The sequence below is a fragment of the Triplophysa dalaica genome, chromosome 6 (assembly GCF_015846415.1).
Source record: "Triplophysa dalaica isolate WHDGS20190420 chromosome 6, ASM1584641v1, whole genome shotgun sequence".
Taxonomy (NCBI): Eukaryota; Metazoa; Chordata; class Actinopteri; order Cypriniformes; family Nemacheilidae; genus Triplophysa; species Triplophysa dalaica.
Window position 1 is genome coordinate 13,250,433 of NC_079547.1, and position 19,719 is coordinate 13,270,151.

At 37.4% G+C, this 19,719-nt stretch overlaps 2 protein-coding genes across 3 annotated transcripts in view; one reads left to right on the top strand and one right to left on the bottom strand.

Moving 5' to 3' along the window:
* tgfbr3 (transforming growth factor, beta receptor III) overlaps nucleotides 1-3,563 on the bottom strand; it is an 88,648-nt gene extending 85,085 nt beyond the window's left edge. The window contains exon 1 of the mRNA XM_056750771.1: nucleotides 3,353-3,563. The gene's annotated coding sequence lies outside the window, so the exon portion shown is untranslated. The remainder of the gene's footprint in view (nucleotides 1-3,352) is intronic.
* A 3,020-nt stretch (nucleotides 3,564-6,583) lies between these two features.
* Nucleotides 6,584-19,678, top strand: brdt (bromodomain, testis-specific). 2 transcript variants are annotated; one of them, XM_056750028.1, is made up of 21 exons: nucleotides 6,584-7,275; nucleotides 8,628-8,921; nucleotides 9,109-9,246; nucleotides 9,328-9,469; nucleotides 9,614-9,738; nucleotides 9,940-10,305; nucleotides 10,411-10,539; nucleotides 10,671-10,886; nucleotides 11,645-11,823; nucleotides 12,027-12,304; nucleotides 12,678-12,770; nucleotides 12,890-13,018; nucleotides 14,238-14,299; nucleotides 14,422-14,560; nucleotides 14,839-15,195; nucleotides 15,481-15,569; nucleotides 15,813-15,909; nucleotides 15,981-16,048; nucleotides 16,146-16,339; nucleotides 18,208-18,397; nucleotides 18,508-19,678. In XM_056750028.1, the coding sequence occupies exons 2-21, from the start codon at nucleotides 8,724-8,726 to the stop codon at nucleotides 18,574-18,576; spliced, it is 3,258 nt and encodes a 1,085-aa protein (XP_056606006.1). In that variant the 5' UTR covers nucleotides 6,584-7,275; nucleotides 8,628-8,723; the 3' UTR covers nucleotides 18,577-19,678. The 2 variants fall into 2 exon arrangements, with proteins under 2 accessions (XP_056606006.1, XP_056606007.1); XM_056750029.1 differs by lacking the exon at nucleotides 14,839-15,195.
* Nucleotides 19,679-19,719: the final 41 nt, after the last annotated feature.

Consider the following 19,719-nt stretch of genomic DNA (forward strand, 5'->3'; position numbering starts at 1 on the left):
AGGCACTGATTGCACAATAATTTGTGATCTTTAACGGCATACTTATTGCTTGCTCGCTCTATCTGGTTCCGCACAACTTGTGTTACTTTAGTACTGTCATGCGCGAACCAGTGGGCGGGGCTAGAGTAGTCGTTGGCATTTTTCTGTGGAGGCGGTGTTCAACCTATCAACGACATCATAGATAAGTGCATTCCAGGACCTACCATTCGCTGGCAACAGTTATAATTTTCAGTAACAAGGGCGATATCAGATCTGACACTTACAGGATGTTTGTTTGAATAGATTCCCTCTTATATAACAAAAGCACGGGTTAAAATTTATGTCTTAATTCATCGCTCCTTTAACATATAATAAAGTAAGTTTCTTTGTGTTGCGGGAGCAATTACTTCATGTGACTCCTACTGGAAGACTGTGTCTTAGTCTTTTAGACAGAAAGATATAGTTCAATAACACACTGCCACAACCTGGAAAAGTCATTAGCAAATCGACAGCAGCACACCCCAGACTGAACATAATAAGTAGCTACTTCTTGCTGTTACTGTGTAGGTGGAGGGCTAACATCATATGGTTTTTTTTGCAGCCATGGCTCGAACCCAGAGAACCACTTCACTAAGAAGTTAAAACTATTAAACAGGCAATTCCATGCAGATGTCAACCTTACCATGAATAAGCAAATTTTAAACGAAGGTTTTTACTATTCTAACAGCTAAGATGTCAACAATGTTTTAAAGCATTGTTTGTATTTTTACAGCATGGCAGCTGTCCTGTAGCTCAGTGGTTTGAACAAGGTGCTAGCAACGGCAAGGTCATGGGTTTGATCCCAGAGATTACACATACCCCTATACAAATTTATAGTAAAATGTGATGTAAGTCACTTTGGATAAAAGCATCTGCCAAATTCAAAGATTTTCTATAGTCAGGTAAGTGCCGTTTTCAGAATTGTAACATCCATAATGATACATATTCCTCATAAATAGGCACATGAAACTTAAAATACAACTGTTTTGTGTTTTACGAAGAGGCATCCATTCTCTATTTGTTAGGTTTTTAGTTCACAGAAATCTTAAAAAAATCTTTAAAAAATGGTTTTCCTTTCTGTCACATTCATAAATTGATGGCAGATTTTTTTTATTGTTGGATAAAACTACCTTTTAGCTGGTTTGTTAGTCTACTTGCTGTCCGGCGTCTTACGTTTCTTTACCCTTAGGCAAGGTCCAAAGAATTTTTGCTTTAGACAGAGTGTTTTCATATTTAAACATTTGTGTAATTAAGCAATGATGCAGTCGTCTTTGACATGTTTATAATGGAGGATGTTCCCTTCAGGCCAAATGTTGGCTGCAAGTATGGCCACGTGTCAAACAGTGACACACTGGGGACGTGAAGTGGCCAGCTGCACTCAAACAAAACCATTACTTCCAACAGTAATTTTCAGACTGATCGATCTATTCTACCAGGGCATATTTTACATCTTTAACACACTAAATCCCTTAGCAGGCACACACCCATCACAATTTATGTCCTCCCCTTAGATCCCAGAACACACATACTTCCAGTGCCCAATGCTTTCACATAGAACGACCTCTACAGTTTTTGTTAGACACATCTGACACCCAAACACACTTGTATTAACATGCAACCTTTACTTGTGCACCTCTCTTGTAATGAATCATCAGTGATACCAACAATGCACATTGGCCCAAATATGATAATGACAAAAGCTACTGTAAATCTAGTGAACTGTGTGTAATGAGTATAATTTAGTACCACCCAGACAGACACAATATTTTCTGCCTCCCTCTATCATTGAGATTTTTAAGGTACAATAAGCGAGCAGTGATCTCTAACCCTGAGGACCTGAACTGACCTGTCAAGAAAGTCTTGACTCAGACAGCAGTCATATGTCTATAGTCTTCATAAAACACGACACCCACCTCAGAAATGCTGTACGAAAAAAAACTTCTTGACAGTACTTTCGAGAGATCTGATTGGTTTCTCACATGATACACTACTACCCAAAAACCACAGCAAACATTCATTTTCTCTCAAAAGGCACTTGCAAACATTATTGCTTTTCTGACACGCATGAACAGTTTGACTGGAACCCACAGTAAATTCCCCAGAGGGAATAAACCATGCACCAATACTTAAAGAGCGTTAAAGCAAAAGATCTCAACTTCAGAATTAGTTTTGTGAATGTGTAACTAAGTAGATCATAAAAATGGTATGGATTAGGTTAGATTAAGTATCACATCAAGCCACATTCTGAGTTATCTGGTGAAAGTATTCTCTTCAATAACCACACCATTTGAACTAATGTAACAACCAGGATGTTGTCTGTGAAACATCCAGTTGCTCATATTTATTTATTTACCAAAGTAAAAAGTGAACACATTAATACAGAATGCATATAAAAATAATGTATTTTCATAAGGATGTCATCTAGAATGATGCTCCCATTGAAAATGAATGATGCACATTGAAAGGCATATAAAACACAAGACATTGCTCAGATATGAGGATGTCTTGTGTCCTAGGGTATTCTTTTTGTAATGTTCATGGTAACTGTTTAGTAGATGTCAGTCCAGAGTACAAAAGTGTAGAAAGAGTAGCAGTGATCTGTCAAATAAGTCTCCCTTATAATATCATATACATCATCAAGGCTTCTTCTAACAAACTTCTTGTAATGTTAATGTTTCTAAAAATAGTATATTTATAGGTTTTCTCTTTACACACATTGCAAGAGACTTCACATCATGTCTGTACAACCTCCACTGTTATGTAAACTATGTACATTCATGTCGATTAAATACAATTTCTGTGTAGGGCAGTGCACTCACCCTGAAATATAATACTGAAATATTAATAATAATAAAATAAAATAAAATATTTAAAAGCTAGCTGCTGTCACAAGTCATCACATTTCAACCATATCAGTTTCACAGCTCATCAGGACCACATCAAAACATCTACGTAAGACCATGCATGCTTTCCAAACAAAAGTGTTTCGTTTAGATTTAAGCTGACTTTTGTTTAGCTCCAGCGGGGTTTCTTCTACACTGATCTGTGTGCACTGTGCAGTGAAAACAAGTTAAGCTTTTGCGTCAGGCGCGCTGTCAAAGTGTATGCAATACGGTAACGATCTAACAGTTCTAATTGTGTTGCTAAGATTGTAGTGAAGTTGAAGCGGAGAGACACTCGGGGTGCTGTGAAACGTGCAAGCGCTGTTTCATAAAGCGAGCATGAGATTGTAAACATGTTTGAAAACTATTTCTTTACAACGACCCTGAGCCAATTTTATAAATACAAGATACATATTTAACACAAAAGCTTCAACAAAAACAAAGTGACATACCAGCGAATCTTCAGTAATGCTCAAGAACTTTCTTGGTGACTTGACGGAATAACGTTTCCTTCGGCTGACTCGAGAAAGGACCGGTGCAAAATCTTCGGTTGCGGTATTAATTAATATACTGAAAAATACCACAGTTTTCGAGATGACAGTGAATGTGACAGATCTTTAAAAGTTTTAAATACCTCTCCCGCGTTCAGTGTGTTTCTGTGAGTGTTTCAGTGGGAGGGGCCAGTAGGAGGAGGCTGCGACATCCATCAAGACAAATAAGAGGTTGAAGTGGGTTTGAAAACCATCACCTCCTGAAGACGAAATCATATCACTTGAGCACTATACAATAATAATACTATTATTAATGATAATAATTTTCATTTATATTGTTAGACGTTGTATTTATGATAAGTTTATTATGTTAATTTAAACTATTAATATTTAGTGTAGTCTTTAAATTAATTTACATTACAGTATCAACATATATAAGTAACTTTAGATGCAGTATGTCATACTAGTTGGATTAGTTGTAATACTGTTACATTTCTCATTTGCACGAACAGGCCTCACACATGCACATTTGATGAAACTTTGATCCAAAGCGCCTAACTGCATTTGTGTTATCAGTACATGCATTCTGGACTGGAAACATGTCCTTGGCATTGCTTCACATAGCCTTAACCTATGCAATGCTCAATAATGAAAAAATCTTTGTTGTAAAGGTGTCACATTTTACAGTAACTTTGTGTGGCTTACATACTAACAACATCATTTCATCAATTTAGTTTTTTACATAAAAATTAATTCAAATACTTAGACCCGGCCAAGGTCTTAATCCACAGCATGGCACCACTAAAAAATCTTCAATTAAGAACCTAAATTCAATACACACAGCAACAAAAAGAACATTTTTAGACAAATGTCTTTGTAACATGCTAAATGAAATATACTGACATGCAATTAAATTACTATGTTTACAAAATATGTCCGGTCGGCTTGTTCATTATTATTTTTTGTTATTCTTTAAAAAATTAGTCTGCTTTTCAAAACTACATAAATTGAAGCTTGTTCAGCTTAATAAATCAAGATAAGATTTTTTTCACAGTATGAGTTTTATCTGTTAAACCTTTTGGTGATAGCTTTATAACTGTCATGGCAGATGCTTTAATTCAAGGCAAAGGGTAAGCTGACCTGACATTGATTTGACATTTTTCTCCTTCAGCTTTATTTTGTTAAAAGATGGTCTCCAGATGCCTTCAATATTTAGCAATACATTTTGTTTTGGAGAAGAACTAATTAAAAACTATCCCCTGACAATGAAGCTTCAAAACTAGTGGTCCATAGTTAGCCCAAAAGTTACATTTTACATTGAATAACTTTGTTTGTTGCACAAATTGCTTCTATTGGTTTCCCTTACGTTGTACGCCACTTTGGATTAAAAGCGTCTTCTAAATGACTAAATGTAAATATGAATATTAATGCAGGCAGCTTCCACATTTAATATAGTGTTTATTTAAATACACATAAAGGGTTTTAAATTAACTTATTTTAGCTAAAAGAAAGAAACCTTATTTAGTCAAACGCCATGACAGTTTAAGAGTTCAGGCAATTCATGGATACATGTTTTGGTTTATTTGCTATAGCAGGGTTGATTTGTTTACTTTTTTATCTGTGTTTGTGTTTTTATATTCTTACTGCTGTCTCCTTTCCTGTCTTGTTTTCCTGAACAAACAGACTTATGTTGTCTGACTGAAATGTTCTCCTCTGTTCTAAAGGAATGGAAATGCCTTACTGCTGCTTACAGTGTAAATGTCAGAGTCGTGATTTGCGACTAATGAGACAGCCCCCTTGCAAGAAGGAAAACTTTGTTTTGGAGCTTCTTGCTGTCTTCATGAAAACATTGATATGCAGCTTTTGAGTGTCAATAAGGATGTACTCAGAGAGTTTGTGTCACATTTCCTTTCTCATACATATTTATGCCTCAGATTGAGGCCTACTCAAAGCGTATGCATAGATGCAAAGAGATGTGATGAAATCTAGTCCTGAACATGAATCCTTTGCCCTAATTTTAATTCCTTTGTTCCACATATATTGATATATTTGTCAAAAAAACATTTGTATTAACAGTATAATTTTAAATCGTAAATGAGAATGAAAAATAATGAAACAAACAAACAACTACAAAAACAATAAAGAAAACATCTCAAGAATATATATTTTTGCCTTATTAAATATTGTCACATAATTTTCCATATTTTAAATATTACTTTGTATTGCGCAGATAAATGTTTGCAAGCAAACATGTTTATGACAACATTTGTGGAATGTTCAAATAAAAAAGGTGGTGCTTTCATGACAGGTGAAAAAACACTCATCCACCCACACATTCATATTAAAATGAAAAACAAAGTATTTAGAAAAAAACTAGCTGTTTCTTAATCCTAATCTCTCTAAAAAGTAGAAATGTTTTCTTATACATTCCCTGATCTTATAAACTTTGTAGGCACGTTTCGTGAAGTCTTTTATTTGATTTTCGAGCATATACAGAATGTGTATCATTCGTTTTACTTGTTGGGTAAGGTGTGGTGAAACAAATTAACATTAACAACATAAATCAATGCAAATTGATCTAAATATTTATTAAAATATATAAATAACTGTGCAAATACATCTGTACGCATCAGTATATGTGGTAATTTAAGACTTATTGTATGTACAATTTTGTAGAGCCTCAGTGCAAGATATAACGTAATAACAGATTTCGTCCAACCAAAATGATTTAGGGCGTATGCTGCCCTCTTGTGGAATGTTTCTTTCTAATCATGTTTGGGAACGGGGGAAGACATTAACGAAACCCAATCAATTTTTAACTTTTTGAGAAAAGACCCTTTCATCAAATGAATGTTTCTTATATGGAGCATTTATAGTTGGAAGTACTGACAACCAGTAACTGTGCATAATTTTAAAGCAACTTTTTTATTCCTATGACCTACGTTTCCTAGTAATATTTGCATATCATTTTACGGAATCAGCAACTAAGCTAAATAAAGCTATTTCAAGACTAAAACAAAAAAGGAATAATACATAATATCTTAAAATCTACACAAAAGAAATACATGGAGTCAACTGTGCGTCAAATGTGTGTCCAATCACGGTTAAGACTGAGCGCATGCGCGCATGCCTGTGGTCGACTCCCCTCAGCTGTACTCGGTGCGTTTTCATATGATAGCTTTCTTTGTGAGTATTTTCAGGCTCATGAGCTGACCGTTGTTCAACTCTCGCCAGAGGCTGACAGCCAAACCAACGGAAAAGAGCCACAATGTAACAATTTAACAGACATTAAAGAGGGAAATTGTGTTAGTGGGATTGATCGATCGAATGTTCTAGAAGGGTCATGTGATGTCCGGAGACCAGTTAGGTCGCACTCAAAAAAATACTTTGACGTACTATTCTGCTTTATAGATGCGTCCGTCCGTCGCGTAAAGAGATGTTCAACTCGCTCTTTTCGAAGAAATTAAGGGTAATAAGTAAAGGCGCATTTTTATTAAATATATTTTGATACACTACTTTCTTTTTGTTTGAAGCGTTATGGAGAAGGGAACACGTGAGGGGTCTCATCCAATGGGATTGCACGCTTTCAGCAGGAGGGTATAAATACCAGGCGGTTTCTGTGCGAGACGTCCGCCATTGATTACTATCCTTTCAAAGAAACAGTCCTTTTAGTCGTGTAATGATATATGACCGCGAGCCTGTTCTGTTCGCGTTAACGAATATATATACAAAATAAGTAGTCTCTTTCGAGGTGTTTTCCGGGCGCAAAAGAGTCAACAAGATCCTTCGATTGGTGAAGTTTTCCAACGGAGCTTCTCCGGCACTGCAGCGTCTGTCTCAGTTCGGCAGTTTAAGATTTCTTTGTTTGTCCCAGAGACGGAAAGGTAAAATTTTGAGACCACGTTGAGCTGGCTGCCTTTAGCTGGCGGATTGGTTAGGGGAGGGACTGTAAGTGAGCACAATGCCAGCATCTGACGGGGCGGGGTAATCTTTGGTTAGTTTTGCTAAAACTAGCCAGGCGCCATTTTGTGATTTGAGGCTTGCTAACACTATTATCGATTATTTCATGTAAACTGCATCTGCCTTGTCACGTTAAATGTTAACCACACAAAGGTGTCTTTTGGGGTTGAATGTTGTCCCGGAGGATACCACAACTGATTGCAGACGTGTCGTTTTTGTGGCGTTAGATGTTAGGCGGATGATGGGATTGCGTCACTCCTAAGAGGTCATAGGGTTTATGTAACGCAGTGCTCTTGCATAAAGCTAGATCAAAGTATGTATATATTGTGAACTATATATTTTTTCACCCCAACAGTCACATGTGTCCTATTAATATCGTAGTTTTGTTGACATTTGATACGTAGTGGTCAGAATAGACGAATGTAATATCTCTGTCTCAAACGTCCAATAGTCTTCAATTGGTGTAAGGTAATTAATAAGTTGTAACTATTGTAATCATAAACTTTGTTTGAAAATAAAAAATCACTATTTGAAATAGTTTCTTTTATTCCAAGTGAACTGGTTTTAATTGAAAACGGACACTCATTTTACCTCTCCTCGTCCCTCCATAATTTATCATTTTTTTTATTTGTGTGTACTTAAAGTGTTTTGACTTTTTGATGTTGTGCAATTGCTGTATAGCTTAAAAGAAATAAATTGACTGTTTCCACAACTTCTTTTGTATATTGTATAAAGACGTTTGTCAGTCCTCAAGGTTATTTATAGGTTTTATTTATTTTTTTGTGAATTATTTTTTAAATAAAGTACACAGAATGATCAATGTACCTTGTAAACGTTTTTGAGTATGGGCAAAAAGAGCTGAATGTGATATCTTCAGGTTGGGGTAAGTGGTATAATAAATAATGAAGCCTGCAAGTTTTGCGTGGCCGCTGTAGGATAAAAATCTGTATAATAAAGTCGTTCTTATTAAATAAGATGTTTTGTTCATTCGTTAGACAGCAGAGGGCAGTGAATACTTAAAGTTTGCTCTAGTTGATGGCTCTGGTGCTGCATTTCACCAACCAGGATTTCCTTAAACTTTCGGAGTACAACTGGTCTCTAAAAAAAATCTTTATTTTCGATGCACATTATCAAAAAGCACCTGAAGTTAAAGTCGTCACGATTGTGGTTCAGATTGGGACAGCTTGTTCTTGTCTGCTGCTTGTTGTGTTTCCCTCCAGATAATAAACGGCACTGAATTGAATGACGATTTTGACACTGCTCTCCCTGTTTACAGTTGCACATACAGTGGCTGTGTAATGCCTGCAGAGCTGCCCAGGCGTATCTGCAAAAATCCTTTCTTCACCTGTCCCTCCCTGGTTGAGCTCAGACGATGTCTGATTTGAAACCCGCACGGAATTTCACCATGAATGGAAATCCCCCTCCCCCTGAGTTCAAGAACCCCAAAAAGCCGGGGCGTCTTACCAACCAGTTGGAGTATCTAGAAAAAGTGGCGATGAAGTCAGTGTGGAGACATCACTTCTCCTGGCCTTTCAGACAGCCTGTGGATGCAGTCAGGCTTCATTTGCCTGTAAGTCTCACACTGGTGTGCTGAAGGTGTTTAAAATGTTACATGTAATGTAAAGCTATTTTTGGCACACCTTTGGAATGTAAATTAAACTTTGTCATTAATAAGTTTTCATTGTGGTGTACGTGGTCGCTGATAAGTTTTCATTGTGGTGTACGTGGTCGCTCAATATTTTCTATACTATATTTAGGATTATTATACAATCATCAAAAAACCAATGGATTTGGGCACTGTTAAAAAGCGGCTTGAGAACAGTTACTACTGGAAGGCAATGGAATGCGTTGAAGACTTCAACACCATGTTCACAAACTGTTACGTGTACAATCGGGTGAGAACTCTGCTTTCATTTTAGAAAATATTTCTTCAATACCAAGATTAAATATTATAATACATTTTTGTGTGGTTTTAGCCAGGAGACGATATTGTTATGATGGCACAAGCCCTTGAGAAGCTTTTCTTGGAGAAGGTGGCACAGATGCCTCAGGATGAGTTTGAGATCTCCGCTCTGACCACTAAAGCTCCAGTCAAAGGAGGAAGGAAGGTTTTAGCAGGTATTATTAACCTTAAGGCTTTTTGAATCATGTAGATGTGATTGCCCGATGCAGGCATAGTTTAACATTTTAATGCTGTGCTTTTTTATTGCAAGTGGCGACAGTATGTTTCATCTTTTATATTGTCTTTCTTTATTCTGTCAGCGCTAAAGATTAGGCCGCAGTCGCCTGTGTCTGAGGTGGTCTTCCAACAGACAGTAACGGTCATCCCTCCTGATGCTTTGCATACACTTGCCTCCACTCCTCTGTCTGCTCAGCTCACAACCAAAGTAAGTTGCACTCACACCATCTGCATTTTCTTTGTTTCTGTACTTTAATGGCACTGCGGTAATAAAGTAGAAAACAGACGTGATACGAACATTTATGTGTTTTAGAATGTTTATTAGATTTTGTTTTGGGTCAAAATAGCTTAGTTTTACCTGAGATATAATAACTTTTTAAATATGTATAAATGTTTTTTTTTTTTTTAGTTAAAAAATGGAGTGAAAAGAAAAGCAGACACCACGACCCCTTCCGCTTCTTCCTTCACTAGCTGCGAGTCTTCACCTTGTGTAACAGAACCAAAAGCCCTTAAAATACTTTCAAGGCGAGGCAGCGGTCGACCCATTAAACCCCCCTGTAAAGACCTTCCTGAAACAACACCACAACATCAGTTGGGCAGAAGGACCAAACTCTCAGAGAGACTCAAATACTGCAATGCCATCCTTAAAGAGATGTGTTCTAAAAAGCATTCAGCCTACGCCTGGGCTTTTTATAAGCCTGTGGATGCTAAGGCTCTAGGCCTACATGACTATCATGAAATCATCCACCAGCCGATGGATATGAGTACTATTAAAGTGAGTAGTCTGCAAGAAAGAAATCCTTATTTCTAAATCTAATTGGATCTTTGTTTACTATTATTGTTTGATGTGTAATAGTTAGGTTGTTATTTTTACTTTCAGAAAAAGTTGGAAACTCGTGAGTATACAGATGCAATGCAGTTTGCTGCAGATATGCGGCTCATGTTTTCAAACTGCTACAAATACAATCCACCTGCCCATGAGGTTGTGGCCATGGCAAGGAAACTCCAGGTATGTGTTTTAGGAGGATTGGTCATTTTTAAATGGCTGTTGTTGGATATATTTCTTGTTTGTAGATGCATAATAGACATGTTGCTCAGATATTTTAGTCTAACAGGTACATGCTGGCTTTTTTTACCCAGGATGTTTTTGAGTCTTGCTTCTCTAAGATTCCTGTTGAACCAAGAAATGCAGCTCCGACTAGTGATAACACGATGAAGAAGAAGAGAGTCGAGAGAGCTCCAAGTCAGTTCAGCTCTGATACTAGTGAAGGTGAATCATCATCTCGATCAGAAAACACCTCAGACTCTGAAGATGAAGAGGAGAGAGCTCAGAGACTCGTTAGCCTTGAAGAACAGGCAAGACATTTAACCACTGTGACACCCCATGTTCTGTTCCAAACCCTATAAACTGCCTAGAGAAGCAGTATTTAAGGCATCGGAGGCATGTTAAGGCTGTTCCAGACCACAGGCATTTTAATAATCCTGGATTATGAGTTTTGAGAAATATTGCACAGTTGCATATACATTTATACAAATTGTATTCTTGTTATAGTTACTTAAGGTGTTTTTGTCATTTTCCACCATGGCACTTTAACTCTTTCACCGCCATTGACGTCATTAAAAAAAACGCTTCCCCGCCAAAGACGAGTTATTACGGCAATCAGTGTTTGTACTGTTGTACAGCAGGTGGCGCTATTACACGCCACTGGGAAAAAGTACAGAATCCCAGAACCTAGAAAGTATATGTTTTAGCGTTTTTTTTAATTATTGTTCTGGGTGGAATCTTTGACAAGAAACGTTAATCATCTCAACTGTTTTATCAAAATGATGCGAACACATGAAGATAGAAGAATACGGTTTATTTTGTTTAAAAGCTGCTACTCTGTTCTTTCATTTGAAATATTGTTTGTCCATATATTCTTTACAGAAAATTTACTGTGAGCCATTAAAGTTGGGTGAAAATGTAAAAAAAAAACGCTAGCGCTGGCTGGCAACTTTTTTTTAAAGAGGCTGGCGGCAAATGAGTTAAGTGGCCTTGTTTAGGCAGCTCACTAAGATGACTTTTTTTTACAAAACTATATAATCAAAATTCTGTTTTTCACTTTACTTACCAGTTGAAAGCTGTACGAGAGCAACTGCAAATACTGACCCAAACGCCCCTCCTGAAACCGAAAAAAAAGGAAAAGTCCAAGAAGAAGAGGAAGAAAGAGAGAGAGTCTAGCAAGCGAAAAGGTGAAGAAATAAAGAAACAAGTCAAAATACAGAAAAGGTCAAGCAGCAGCAAACCATCAGGGTAAGAAAATATGTTTTCCATGTGTGCACAATTAAAATACATTCACAACTTAAATCTGGCTATTTGCATTAAATCCATTAACAATTTTATCCTATTGCAAAAAGCAATTTATATAGTGGACAGTAAAAGCCTGGTTGAATGCTTTTATATAGTTCTATACCGTGAGGCACAATGGAAAAAAAACATGGCACTGCTGTTCACAGGCGGAACAAGCAAAGCAAACCATTTGATTCTGAAGAGGAGAAAACCGTTTTGCCCATGTCTTATGAAGAAAAACGGCGACTGAGTCTGGATATTAACAAGCTACCTGGAGACAAGCTTGGCAAAGTAGTGAGCATCATCAAGGCGAGAGAGCCTATGCTCAGAGACACAGACCCAGAGGAGATTGAGATTGACTTTGAGACACTCAAACCTTCAACTCTTCGAGCTCTTGGGTGCTACGTTATGACTTGCCTTCAGAAAGAAACAAAAGAAGCAGACCGTGAGTATTATTAACAGCGTTTCATTTTGGGCCGCGTTGTAGAGAGAGTGTTGCGCGAGGATGGAAATCAAGAAACACCGGGTACTGTATAGTATAAATATATCATCCTTAAATTTTATTGATTTTTTTTTTGTGAAATGTGAACCAAAAGCGTAGATGCAAAGTCAGATGTTGTTATGAATACAAATAATAATACAAGTGTTATGACTAGGTATTTTGTGTAGAAATAAAATAAAATAAAATTTGCGCCATTTAAAGAGACTAATACACAGTCTGATTAAAACTGAGACTTGAGTAAAGATTTTGAATAATTGAATAAATAGGATATAAAATACTAGAATAATCTGTTGATCTGCTTATCCGTTTACCTTAGGAAAGAAGAACCAAAATAATTCTAAAAAGAAGGAAACGGGCAAAGAGCTGCAGAACACATCTGGTGATCCAAACTGTAATAAAAAGGCCAAGAGTAAGTTGTTTTATTTTTTTAAAATAACAAATATACATTCAACAGTCAGCATCTGACACTTAACAGTATAGTTTTACTGATGTGAAATCTATATTTTTCATTCTGTTTGTGTGGTGTAGTTGAAGATGAGGGGGAGTTGAAAGACTTGACACGTTTGTCTTGTCTGAGTGCGAGCAGCAGCAGTTCGTCCAGCTCTCACAGCAGTAGTATTGACTGTAGCTCTTCTGATAGCTGTGACTCTGATTCAGGTTAGCTGCTCCACACCTATTCTCCAACCCAGTTACTCACCATCTTTTATGTTAGCCTCTGGCCCTCTCTTATTTGGCCACAAATGCAGAAATTTGTTTTTAAACATTATTTGGACGTGCCCTCTTCCCAACAATAAAAACTCTTTCACTTATTTCACCATAAGCAAATACTTCAGGTTCACTGTTATGTTTTCTTTGTAATTTAAACCATTTGGTGTGTTGTTTTCCCCACAACTTGTCCTTTTATTTTGATTCTTTTTGTGATGAAATAACTATTTTTGGCTTCAAAGGCAAAACAATTCATTGTCACATTTCTTTTTCTATTGCACTTTGCCTCTAGTTTTGCCTTGATACTATTTATTTGTTATTTAAATGTTTTTTAATCACAATCACTTCTTAATGTTGTGGCTGTAGTTAAAGATAAGTTTGAGACCAGCTGGCTCCTAGTTTGGGGTTACTCTGGGATTGTTTAATACAAAAAATTGTTTTGTAAAGGTATAGAAGAAAGTGTTGTTGCTAATGAAATATAGGATTTCTTTATTAAGAAAAGAAGAGTGCTTGTCATGTCTTTATTCCATGGTATCATTTTCATCTGGTCTATGTTTGCTGCACTTTTGTAGTTTTACTTCTTCTACTTTTGGTTATACAGAGATGTGTATCTGCAATAGTCTAAGATACATTTTAAAGCGTACATTGTTATGGTAATGGATTGTAAACTGTAGTTCAGGAACAAGGAAGGTAGGGCCAAACAAAGCTGTCATAAGACTACCACCTGTTCTGCTTTACAGTCATTGCATTTTCTTGTAATGTGCGAATTCTGTTTTCCTAAAGAGGTGTTAGCTTTTCCATTGATCTTGATGTTTGATACTCATTGATTTAATAAAACCGAATTTGATAGACAGTTGTAATATAAGATTCTGTTTTATTTGCCATTTGCTTTGTCATCTCTCCTTGTTTAATTAATCATCACAAAACACAGTCCTAAAAAAATTGCACTCAGTTACGACAGTGAATGAATCTTTTGGAGTTCCCATGAATAATCGGTTGCTTTAAAATATCTATTTGCTTTCTTCAAAGTGTTCTATGGACACTACAGACCTTAAATTGCATATACAGTTTGTATTTTCATCAGTTCAAATGATCTGAGTCAGTCAGCTGGCCTTTAGACAGCTTTCAGTAAGTTGAAATGACTACAGTGTGCATTGTGCGTGTCTTACAGAACAGAAATCTAAGAGGAAGCAAAGAAAAGCCCTAGGCCATACCAACAAAATTAAAAACAAGGTAAAAAGCACACAAGCCAATGAAAGATAAAACGCATCAAATGACCCACTCGTTAATCTTTGATGCCACATGGAGGATTTTACTTGTGAAATATTGCCCTATTGTCCACCTTCCCCAAACAGGCATTGTTCCAGGCAGCTGCTGATGAAAAGGACCCGTCACCTGCCTCAGTTATCAAGTCTCACCCAGCCTCACTAGTTTCAGAGGCAAACTCAAGGCAAGAAAAAAAGTTTGCGGAAGACTCAATCACAGCAATCCCAGGTTAGACTCAGTGCCATTGTTTATCATTTTATTCACATTTGTTTTTACAATAATATGATTTAATATCAAATTAGAAAAACAGGAACATTGTTTCACCGTTTCTTTTGAAATCTTGTATCAAATTGAAAGGAGGATCATGTGTCCAATACTCCTTAGTTGGATTAAATTTGTGTGCCTCATTTTAAAATATTGCATTTGAATACCACATTGATCTTGGCAGCTTAGAATGATCAGTTTAACACGTTTCTGTCCATCCCTCCACCCACTTTCCATGACAGCCTTACACTCTCGGCTGCCGCCTCAGCCATCCAGACCTAGTGGCAAAGCTGCCCCACTACCTCTTAAAAATGGGACCACTTCCTTGCCTTGCAGCCTACCTCCAGACCACGAGCCCTATGATTTACTGAATACTTTCTCCAGCTCTCCATGTAATGACTCCACAATAGCCCCACACACGTGCTCACCTGTGTCAATTGCTACACATACACCTGCCTCACCTCCTGCAGATCCACCATTGTCCTGTAGTCCCTCACTTGATCCTTCACGTTCCCCCCCATATCCTCACCAAATCGACTCTCAGGTTTCCACATCACCTGCTGCCGCAGAAAAGCCTCCAAATAAGTCTCAGCGAGAAGGTAAGTGTTCGTTTTGGTGTAAGTACTGATGCCCGCCTATCACTCACCCTTGCTTGCCAGCCTTACAGCCGTCTTCTGTATTAATATTGTGTATATTGACCCTGCAGCTTTTTCCTGTCCATTGCAGGCTAGCATTGTTTGTTTGTCCTAACTGGTGTTTTGTTAACCGTTTCTCATTGATTTGACTCCCCAGCTGCATGGCATGCCATTGCTTCCTCTTCCTAACAGCACAGCTAAGGTTAATATTTACTGTCAGAAAGAAAACTCTCTCTTTCTCCCATTCAGGTCCCCCCCCTCTTCTGTCACCACTGACCTCACCTTCTACAGCCATGTCTGTCATAGGATCACAGCCTACCTCCAGCTCACAGTTTGAGGTAATAATTTGTTTTAAATTGAACTTGGTGGATGTTTTAATCAAGATTGTAGGTGGTTTTCGGTAGGAAAGAAAATGAGATTTTGTTAATAGTACACAATATATTTTTAGCAGATGCTTTCTTACCACAGTTACTTATAATACAGATATCATATTATTGACAAGTTCTTTTCTATAGAAAAATAAAAACATAAAGCCAACGATTGTTTTGAGAAATTATACACTGTAATCTCTCACTCTCTAGCACTGTAGGTTGTTATCACCTCTGCCAGAGAGTCCTCTAGCCAGTATGGGGAATGAGCAGAGCTGCCCAGAGACACTGGAAGAATCCTCCATGCCTGGTCAGCATTTATTCTTGAATTTCCCTCTAAATGAGTCCTGTGCCTTTACTGAGATATTTTTTGTTTTCTAGGGGGTAAGCATGATGGCAGTGATCTATGCAAGTCCATTCAAGATGCCAAAACCAACTTGCCCAAAAAGGTTAAGACACTTTACATGGGTACATGCATGCCAGGCTAAACTAATATCAACTTAGTCTTTCATCTTTAAACTTGGACCTGTTCATTGTGCATTTAAGGATCTTATTCTGAAGAATGCAGACTCCTGGACAAGTCTGGGGAAAATGGCTTCTCTGGCTCCTTGCACCATTAAGTCGTCTAAGGAGAGTTTCCAGCAGTTCCGTAAAGTTGCCATGGAGAAAGAGGAACGGGAGAGAGCTCGTAAATTGCAGTTGGAAGCTGGCAGAGAAAAGTCCAATACAGACAAAAGCGGGTATAAGGAGAATTCTGATTCCATGGTTGCTAGTTTTTTAATTGTATATCACTGTATACATGTTTTAACCAGTGCATCAAATAATAATTTAAGATCATTTTTAATTTTGTTTTCAAATTGAGATTTTATTCCTGACCAATAATTGATGATTCGTTCACATCACACCATCATGCACCTGCTGCACTGCTCTGAATAGAATATAATTACATGTTTGACAAAAAAATCATTGAATTATGCGCTATGCCAAACCCGTGTAAATTCCCTAGACCAGGGTAAAGAGTGGATTGCAAGACGTAATGAATTATTACCAAAGACATTTAATTTCAGCCCATGCTTATTTTAAAGGGACATTTCAGAGGCAAATAACTAAAACGATGCTATAAACAGACTAACATGTATGGTTGCTCGATATCAACGTCACCACCACCAAGCCTCCGACAAATTTCTCAAACTTTATTAAAAACATGCTCCCTGGTAAATAATTACTCTGGAAATTAATCCCCAACAATGATTTTAGATATTTGTGCCAATGTTGCATTATTTGTGAGCTTTATATGCGCGGTGACATCTAACGTCCCCTCCAACGGAAGTAGTCGCTTTAAGCAACTTGTTGGCAACCATCGTTTTAAAGACACAATAAAGGTTTAAAATCACAATCGGATTATATCTCGCTACAGACCTTATTTCAGGCGATTTACCAAAAACCCATAGACTTTGGGGTGATGGAACCGGAAGTCTTAAAATGCTTACTTGCTTCCAGGGTTTGCATTCAAAAATATGTCATCTCTGAGTCTCTCCATTGGAACAAAATGAAAAATGCTGTGGTCTTCACCGAAACTTACGACGCCTGCGTCATTTTCCGGAAAAACAAGCCTCAGGCTCATGTGCAGCTGACGGATAACTGAAGTTAGATACTAACTTTAATAGCGCTGTCTATATGGACATTTCTAATAAACAAACGCACCGATTCGGTTCAAAAGACGTTCCTTAAAGAGTAGGTAACTAAGGATTTTTAAGGTCCTAATTTGCTTTATTAGGACCTTGTTGCTCTCCAACAACAAGTTAATAAACATAGGTGTAATAACACTATTATTTCGTAACAATAGACCACAGAGCCTTGCCAAGCAGTTCTTTGATCGATGGATGCATTTTTTGGAGCTTTAAAAAATTGTCTCCCATTCTACTGCTGGGAAGAAAAGGGATACGTGGTATTATAACTCCAATTGTTTTATTCTTCAAGAAGAAAGTCATATTCATTCAGGATGCCTTGAGGGCGGTAAAACATGGGGAAATTCTGTTTTGCCTCTGAAATATCCCTTTAACAACAGTCGTGTAGGCATGTAAGAAGCAGATACTTATTTTCATTCTTTTTTGTTTATCCTAGTCCTGTAAGACCCCTAGCACAACTCTATCATATGTCTTCCTCTGTATGTCTATCTGAGGGGGACGTGCAAAATGTGCAATACTAGGTCTCCTCCAGAACTGGATTTAACTAATCACAGCAGGGCTTCTCCGTCAGTAATATATCAGGAGTGATTTTAAAATAATTGCCCAGAAGAGGTGTAGGAAAATCTATTACATGGAAAAGTGACCATTACTATTCTGTACTGAATTGGCTTTTGTCTAGCCTGCCTCTGGTATCTTCCATTGTTTTGTTTTTATTGTTTCTGGTTCTTAATAAGTAGAAGCACATGTAGTCCTGGTAAGATGCACTGCTACCACTCCAGAATTTTATTTTGTTAGAAATTAATCTCAATCCTTGCTGCTGTGTAGTAATTTGATTCAATATTCAATTTTAAGATACATATACTTCCATATGTGAATGTCGCTGTTGAACTCTGACAGTGTGGCCCTTTATTGATTTCTAGTCAGGTGCATCAGCTCCAGAAGACGAAGCTGGACTGCCAACCTTCAAAGCCAGAAGTGGAGTTAGCAGAGCTGCCTCTGATGGCGGCTATCTTGGATACCCCTGAAGCCTGCTCTCTTCCACAGAACTCTGTAGACAGAGAAAGAGAGATGGCACGAAAGAGAGAGCAGGAGCGTCGTCGGAGAGAGGCTGTAAGTATTTCATGCAAGCGGATTATACACAGATTTTTAATTTGGTAATGTGATGTGTTTTTGGAGTACTGAATAAATTATAATTTCTTATTTATACCGTTTCTCCTTAGATGTCAGGAGTCATTGACATGACCATGCAGAGTGACATAATGGCGACCTTCGAGAAGAACTTGGACTAAGATAAAACAGTTTGGTTGTATGCATTTGTGCTACTGTTCGGTGAACAGTGTGAAATGTCTTGTCCCTTCCTTAACTTGCTCCATGAGTCCAGGTGACTGAAACGGGTCTTTGTCTTTTGATGGGGGAAAATACTGCAATACACCTGCATCACTGTACATTTGTACTAAGTTAGCTCTTGTAAAAATAAGCAAGCAGTAGTGGACAGTGTAAGCATTGTAAATATGCACACCATTGCCAGTGTTGAGTGTATATTCATGTTTCTGTTGTTTTGATAAATGTAATGCTTGAATTCAGAACTGCCTGCACTGAAAAGCTGCCTGTTGTTCAAGGCAGTTTTGAAAAATGAAACTTGTCTGATGTCTTTGTGTTCTTGAACATGAGTTATTCTGTCTTTTTGCTTTACACTGAAGAATGTTTACTTCTCTTATTATCTTATTGTAATCAAATCCTTGACACATTCCATCAACTCTGCTGTAAGAATAATGCATAGCTGGTCGTCCTGCGCTAGCTGTTATTAGAATTCTATGAGATTTTCCTGTTTGGGGATCTTATCCTGTTCCTCTTAGCTGGAATTCTGTGTATTTCACTTGCAGTTATTTCAATGAAAACGTACGGACTCAGGTGAACCTGTTTAAAGTATTTCTGTAATAGGCGGAAAGGTTATGTTAGCTTGTGTGTGTAACATCTACGTTTGGTTTACAAAAGGCAGGCATTGTCCCAAATGTTTGCCAGTATTGTTGAAAGATAATTTTTTTAAAGTTGTTGCACTTCCTGTGTTTCTATTTGTAATCACTTTGAGGGGCAGTGCCATGAAGTTTCTTTCTTGGAGATGAAAGGCAGTTCTCTGTGCCTAAAGTCAGTGGGTTGTCCAGAGCTAAGTTGATTCTAAAACGTTATCTAGTGATTCTTTGCACTGAAGACATGTTTGTTATTACTAATCTGACTGTAATGGTTGTGACAGTTTTTCAGTGCTCTCCTGTAAATGATCACCACAAGCACTTTATTCACTATACCACCATTCTGAGGTATCACATGCTTTCGAGGGAAAGACTAATATATTATTTCTAAAAGTTAAATCAATAAAAAAGTATTTTCACTAAAGTTTGTGTGTTCTGCTCCCTTAAAAAGTTTGCTTTGGAAAG